General features: G+C 39.9%; 1 protein-coding gene across 1 annotated transcript in view; it reads right to left on the bottom strand.

The window, feature by feature from the left end:
* LOC122562400 (aldehyde dehydrogenase, mitochondrial-like) overlaps window positions 1-6,474 on the bottom strand; it is a 45,621-nt gene extending 39,147 nt beyond the window's left edge. Inside the window, exon 1 of the mRNA XM_043715257.1 lies at window positions 6,414-6,474. Within this exon, the coding sequence (XP_043571192.1) occupies window positions 6,414-6,474 (61 nt within the window). The remainder of the gene's footprint in view (window positions 1-6,413) is intronic.
* Between the last annotated feature and the right edge of the window lie 306 nt (window positions 6,475-6,780).

Genomic DNA, 6,780 nt, shown 5'->3' with positions numbered 1-6,780 from the left:
CCTATGTGACAATATTCCATGAACAACCCTCCACACTGACCTTCCACTCATTAATCCTTCTAAAAATCACAGCTTTCAAATCCCTTACCTGATCAAATTTCTCACTGACCCTTCCTGCTTACAAATACTGGAGAAGTCAATGGCTGCTAATTACAACCAACAGGCACCAGATTAGAGTGGTGCTGGAGAAGCACAGCAGGTCAGGCAGCATCTTGCTCCTCGGATGCTGCCTGACCTGCTGAGCTTTTCCAGCACCACCCTAATCTCAACTCTGGTTTCCAGCATCTGCACTCCTTGTTTTTACCTAATTGCAACCAACACTCATGCCACCTCAGACGCACTCTCTTTTGAACAGACGAAACCATCGAAATTCAAGGAAAATACTAAAATCAATGGAAAAGACAGGGTAGATAAATATATAAATTTTTTCCACTGATTGAGGATTCTAGAACTGAGGGCACAGTCTGGGAATTAGGGCCAAACAATTCAGGAGATATATTAGGAAGCACTTCTACACACAAAGGGTGGGAGATGTTAGGAACTCTCTTCGACAAATGGTAGTGGATGATGAATCATTTGTTAGTTTTAATCTGAGAGACTTTTTTTTCATTAAGCAAAGGTATTAAGAGATATGGGCCAACAAAAGGCATGTGGAGTTAGGCCACAATCTCATTGAATGGCAGAATAGGTTTGAGGGGCTGGATGGTCTCCTCCTGTTCCTGTGTTACTATGTTCCCAAAAAAGTCATGATCAATTGACTACTTAACAGTTTCAATTAGATGTCAGCCTGTGCTGTCCAATCTCACTGCCCAATGTTTGGCTAATGAGTTCTCACACAATTTTACTGGGCCCATTCCCGATGCTTTTCCTACTCCACCCAATCCCATTTTCAGTTTGGTCAAACACAAACTTTAGTTTGTGTAAGTGTCTCCATTATCGTTGTGCTACTGAACCATTTCATTTTATGTTAAACTTCAAAATTGTCCTGAAATTCATTGCATGATGTCATCATGTTCATGTTGTTGGATGAAATACTGTATACAGTGAGTGATGCCCCAAAGGAAGGGAAGGAACACAGAGAGTATTAGAATGCTGTCAATGGAAGGCACAGGTGAGAATAATAATAATGAACATCAAGTCTTTTGGAGTTTGGGAGTGTCATTCAGAGGTTTTGCTTGGAAATTTTTAACATGTGGGATAGAATTTGTGATCCATGAAAACAATTTCATGGGCTACATTATCTTTTCACCCCATGCTTTATAACTACCTCCCAGTTTCTTCTCAAATTTATGTCTGTCACCTGCCTAAATGGTTGATTACTTACTGATTTGTAACCTGCTGAATCCATGATATGAATAACATCTTTTCTTAATTTTGATATTGGCTACTTTATTATATGAAATTTCAAAATGTTTAATGCATTTAGCAGTCACCATGTTCCACATATGGGGATTCCTTCTCCACGGTACCATATGTAATTGTCCAAAATAAGGAGATTAGCTTTTGCAGTAAAAATATTGCTTTATTTACAAACTTATACATTCTCGTTTCTTTTTGAGAAAGATAGACATAAAACTAGGTAAAAGTTAAGTACAATGTCTGGGTGACAGACAAGGTTGATTTGTGCTCAAAGCCAATTTGAGGGTCAGGTTTCATTTACCTTAGTGCTCCCTCAAAGGTAGCCCACCATTTGAGGGAGCACTGGGGATCATGGTGGCTTCAAACTTAAGGTAAAAGTCCCCCTAGCCACAAAATATATAAAAAAAAACCTTTTCCTCTGTGTCCCAGATAACCCATTTGATGCCAATATGAATAATCTAAGCATGTGACACATATGCTATGTCCACTGCCACATATAAGAAACAATCATTTCCATTACAGCAGAAGGCCTTTCGGCCCATCATGTCTGCATCAGTCTACAAAGATGTGAGTACACAAATCCCATTTTCCAGTTCTTGCTTCGAAACTCTGGAGGCTGTGACAACGTAAATGAATATATAAGTATTGTTCAAATATACAGGAGTTTCTGACTCAACCACCTCTTCATGCAGTGAATTTCAGAGTTTCACCATTCTCTGAATGAAAAGAAATTCTTCTCAGCTCTACTTAGCCTTCTACCTCTCATCTTAAACTTACAATTCCCTTATTTATTTACCCCTCCACAATTGGAAAAAGTGCCTTTTTATCCACTCTATATATACCCCTCATGATCTTGTATATTTCTGTCAGATTCCTTCCTTGCTGCTGCAAAGAAATCAACCCCTGCTAATCTAATATTTTCATAGTTCAGACTCCATAGCCCATGTAGCATCCTGACAAATCTCCCCTGCACCCTCTCCATTGTAATCACATCCTTCCTATAATGTGGTGACGAGAACGTTCTTTACAATTAATTCATATGATGTGGATATCACTGGCTGAGCCAGCATTTATTGCTCATCCATAAAAGTATTGCACAATGTACTCCAGTTGTGGTCTAAGCAACATTTTATACAGTTCCAGCACAACTTCAGCTAATAAAGGCAAGTATCTCACATGCTGTCATACCCACATTCTCTATCTGCCCTGCTATCTTCAGATATCTGCACACCAAAGCTCCTCTTATCTTCAATAGTTTCCAGGGTCCTACCAATCATAGTGTAATCCCCTGCTGTGGTAGTCCTCCTAAAGTATATTATTTAACACTTTCCAGGTTGAATTACATGGCTCTGCCCACAGGGCCACTCTGTTGATATCCTCCTCACTATTTACCAATCTATCAATCCAGAAACTTGTTGATCGTACCATCTACCTTTAAGTCTAAATCATTAATGTGCACCTCAAACTACAAGGACCCAAGCCTTGTGGAGCCCCACTACAGTCATACTTCCAATCACAGAAATATCTCTCTTCCATCACCCTCTGCTTCCTGTATCTCAGCCAATTTTGGATTCAGCATGCCACTTCGCCTTTGATCCCCAGGGCTTTTACTTTCTTGACCAGTGTGTCCAGTGGGACCTTATCATAAGCCTTGCTAAAGTCTGCATTCATCAACACTCTTGGTTATCTCGTCAGAAAATTCAATCAAATTTGTCAAACACAACCTTCTCTTAACAGATTCATGCTGGTTGTCCCTGTTTAATTTGTCTCCCTCCAAGTGCAGATATATTCTGTCCCTCAGAATTCTTCCTAATAACTTCCCCATCACCAAGGTTAGACTGAATGGACTGTAAGTTCCTGGTCAGTCCCTTGGAAACATGGAACTATGAACAGTCTTCCAGTGGACTGGCACTTCAACTGTAGTCAGAGAGGATTTGAAAATTATTGCCAGAACCCCTGACCTGATCCTCCTTTTTTCTCTCAACGGCCTGGGATACATCTCATCTAGACCTGTGGGTTTATCCACTGTTAAAATTGCTAACCCTGCTAGCACATCCTTTTTCCATGTTAGTTTTCTCTTATGTTTCACAGTGTTCCACCTGATATCTATACTGTAACTGCATTGTTCTTTTCCATTAAGAAAAAAACAACATAAAGTATTCATTGAGGACTATGCCATGTCTTCTGGCATATGCATTACCTCTATGATTTCTAAATTCTTGACCTACTTATTCTCTTGCTCTTTATGTTTTGGGATTTTTGTCAGATTCCTTCCTTGCTGCTGCAAAGAAATCAACCCCTGCTAATCTAATATTTTCATAGTTCAGACTCCATAGCCCATGTAACATCCTGACAAATCTCCCCTGCACCCTCTCCATTGTAATCACATCCTTCCTATAATGTGGTGACGAGAACGTTCTTTACAATTAATTCATATGATGTGGATATCACTGGCTGAGCCAGCATTTATTGCTCATCCATAAAAGTATTGCACAATGTACTCCAGTTGTGGTCTAAGCAACATTTTATACAGTTCCAGCACAACTTCAGCTAATAAAGGCAAGTATCTCACATGCTGTCATACCCACATTCTCTATCTGCCCTGCTATCTTCAGATATCTGCACACCAAAGCTAATGCTACCTGCTAATGCTTTCTTATACATTCTCTTTGAGTTGTTCGTTTCCTAATTATGATCCCCCTTGCATTTTTAATGCTCTAAGGACTGTAACACATTAAGCCTCAGTAGCCACTATTAGGATTTTTCTCAATCATAACATTTATGAACGTTAACATCAAAGGTTCTCTCAGAGTGGCACAGTGGTTAGCACTGCTGCCTCACAGCGCAAGAGACCCGGGTTCAATTCCCGCCTCGGGCAACTGTCTGTATGAAGTTTGCACATTGTCTGCATGGGTTTCCTTCGGGTGCTCCGGTTTCCTTCCACATTCCAAAGATGTGCAAGTTAGGTGAATTGGCCATGCTAAATTGCCCGTAGTGTTAGGTGTAGGGGAATGGGTCTGGGTGGGTTGCTCTTTGGACGGTCGGTGTGGACTTGTTGGGCTGAAGGGCCTGTTTCCATACTGTAAGTAATCTAATCTAATCTGTCTTTACATTAGCATATTTGCCCTGTACTCTTGCTGTTTTCTCGCCAAATGCCTTCCACTGGTCTGACAAAATTTTATCTGCAAGTAGCTACTTCCAGTCCACCACCATCTTCATAAAATTTCCCTTAACCCAGTTTAGAACTATTTATTCCCAGCTCAACCTCATCCTTTTCAATAACTGTCCAAATCTAACTGAATTATGTTCACTATCTCCAAGATGTAGAAACCTGCCAAAGTTCATTTCCAAATATTAGAACCAGAATATCCCCCTCCCTTGTGGAATTTCTACGAACTGGCTAAAAACGGTTCTCCTCGGTACAATTTAGGAATTTGTTCCCTTCCTACTTTGCACACTAAATCTATCCCAGTTAATGCACAGGTAATTAAAATCCCCTACTACCTTATTATTTGTACTCTGCTCCAAAATCTGATTACATATTTAGAGTCATAGTAGTCTATAGTATGGAAACAGGCCATTTGGCCCAAATGCTGTCCAGTTTTCATAATTTAAACTAGTCCCATTTGCCTGCGTTTGGTCCATATCCGTCCATACCTATCCTATCCATGTACCTATCTAAATGTTTCTTAAATGACAAAATTGTACTTACCTCTGTTATAAAGCAAAGGTTGATTCACCTCTGAGAACTAAAACCAAAACACCCAAAGAGGAAACACCTTGCCCTATAATTTGTCAAAAGAATGTGAAAAGTAGTGTAACCTGCTCTTCAGCAACTTCTAGTAGTTAAATAAAACGATACCCTGACACTAACTTTAAAATCAACAAGTAATAATTTAATTATCTAACCCCAACAGTGAACAAATTAACTAAATTGTTAACAAACTGAATAAATAAGTATTCCCAAATAAAACAAGATTGTAATGGTATGCTGTTCCAATAAATACAAGTCCCATTCATACACAAAAAGCTGAATTTAGTCTCTTGAAATTACATTCCTGAAGAAGGGCTTATGCCCGAAACGTCGATTCTCCTGCTACTTGGATGCTGCCTGACCTACTGCGCTTTTCCAGCAACATATTTTTCAGCTCTTGAAATTACAGCCAGGCTATGTGTCTTCCAGAATGTTCTGTGTCTCCTCCATTGTTTTTCTGTCAGGAACACATCCTCTGATTCTTATGTCAGAAATGCCTTATTTGTCATTCTTCTGACAGGAATTTAGATGGTGCTTTTTTCTCATACATAAATGACTGAGAGCCAATTTCTGTCTTGAGAGCTGAGGACTCTTAGCTCTGGTGGAGGGCAGCTAACTCTGGGTCTTTGTTCAATTGCCTCCTTTTATGTCCGTGATGACATTTCAATTTTTTACAACAGGATTGGTCCTATGTTGTCAAAACTATCAAACTTAAATTTGATAGGTGTTTGGTATCTCGGTGCCTGGTTTAAATTGATTGGCTAAATTTAAAAAGACTGTTATCTTGGTAAAAACAGCTGCTTGGCCTGCTAACTCTATGGCCTTTTGATACAAATGTTTCAGTTCAGATGCTTTCAGTTCCTGCAAACTTTGAAGTTGCTCACAGACATCCATGTTAATCTCTAAGCACTGAAAAAAAAGGGACCGCACAATGCTTTTCTCCCTTTTACATGTTTACAAACACCAATTTCTAACTTCCTGTCTCTCAATCTACAAGTACTCTACCCAACTTCGCAACACCTCCACCACTACCTCTGGCAGCCCATTTCAAAGTTGAAACTTTATTGCTGGAACAGCACAGCAGGTCAGGCAGCATCCAGGGAACAGGAGATTCGACGTTTCGGGCACAGGCCCTTCTTCAGGCCCTTCTTCTTCCTGAAGAAGGGCCTGTGCCCGAAACGTCGAATCTCCTGTTCCCTGGATGCTGCCTGACCTGCTGTGCTGTTCCAGCAATAAAGTTTCAACTTTGATCTCCAGCATCTGCAGACCTCACTTTCTCCAGCCCATTTCAAACACTCACCATCTTCTGTGAAAAAATTGTCCCCCGTCTCACCCTGACTGATTGTTAGCATATAGTACATGTCTTACGGCTTGTATGATATTTTTGCGTTTTTTAATATCTATCGTATGGTATAACTTTATGATATTTACAAGATATCATCCCTCCTAACTGCTATAATTAATTATTTGATCAATTTTATTCCCCATTCCCCCATTCACCTCTCTATCTTGTCTGAATACCCTATAACCAGGAATGTTGAACTGCCATTCTGGCCCATCTTTCAGACAAGTCTCAGTCATAACAATGATATCATACTCCCAAGTGCCAATGTGTGCTCTCAGCTTGTCTATCTTATTCTTCCAGCTCCTTGTGTTAATAAATATTC

The sequence above is a fragment of the Chiloscyllium plagiosum genome, chromosome 25, assembly GCF_004010195.1.
Source record: "Chiloscyllium plagiosum isolate BGI_BamShark_2017 chromosome 25, ASM401019v2, whole genome shotgun sequence".
In the NCBI taxonomy this organism is placed as follows: Eukaryota; Metazoa; Chordata; class Chondrichthyes; order Orectolobiformes; family Hemiscylliidae; genus Chiloscyllium; species Chiloscyllium plagiosum.
This window is presented reverse-complemented; position numbering and strand designations above follow the sequence as displayed.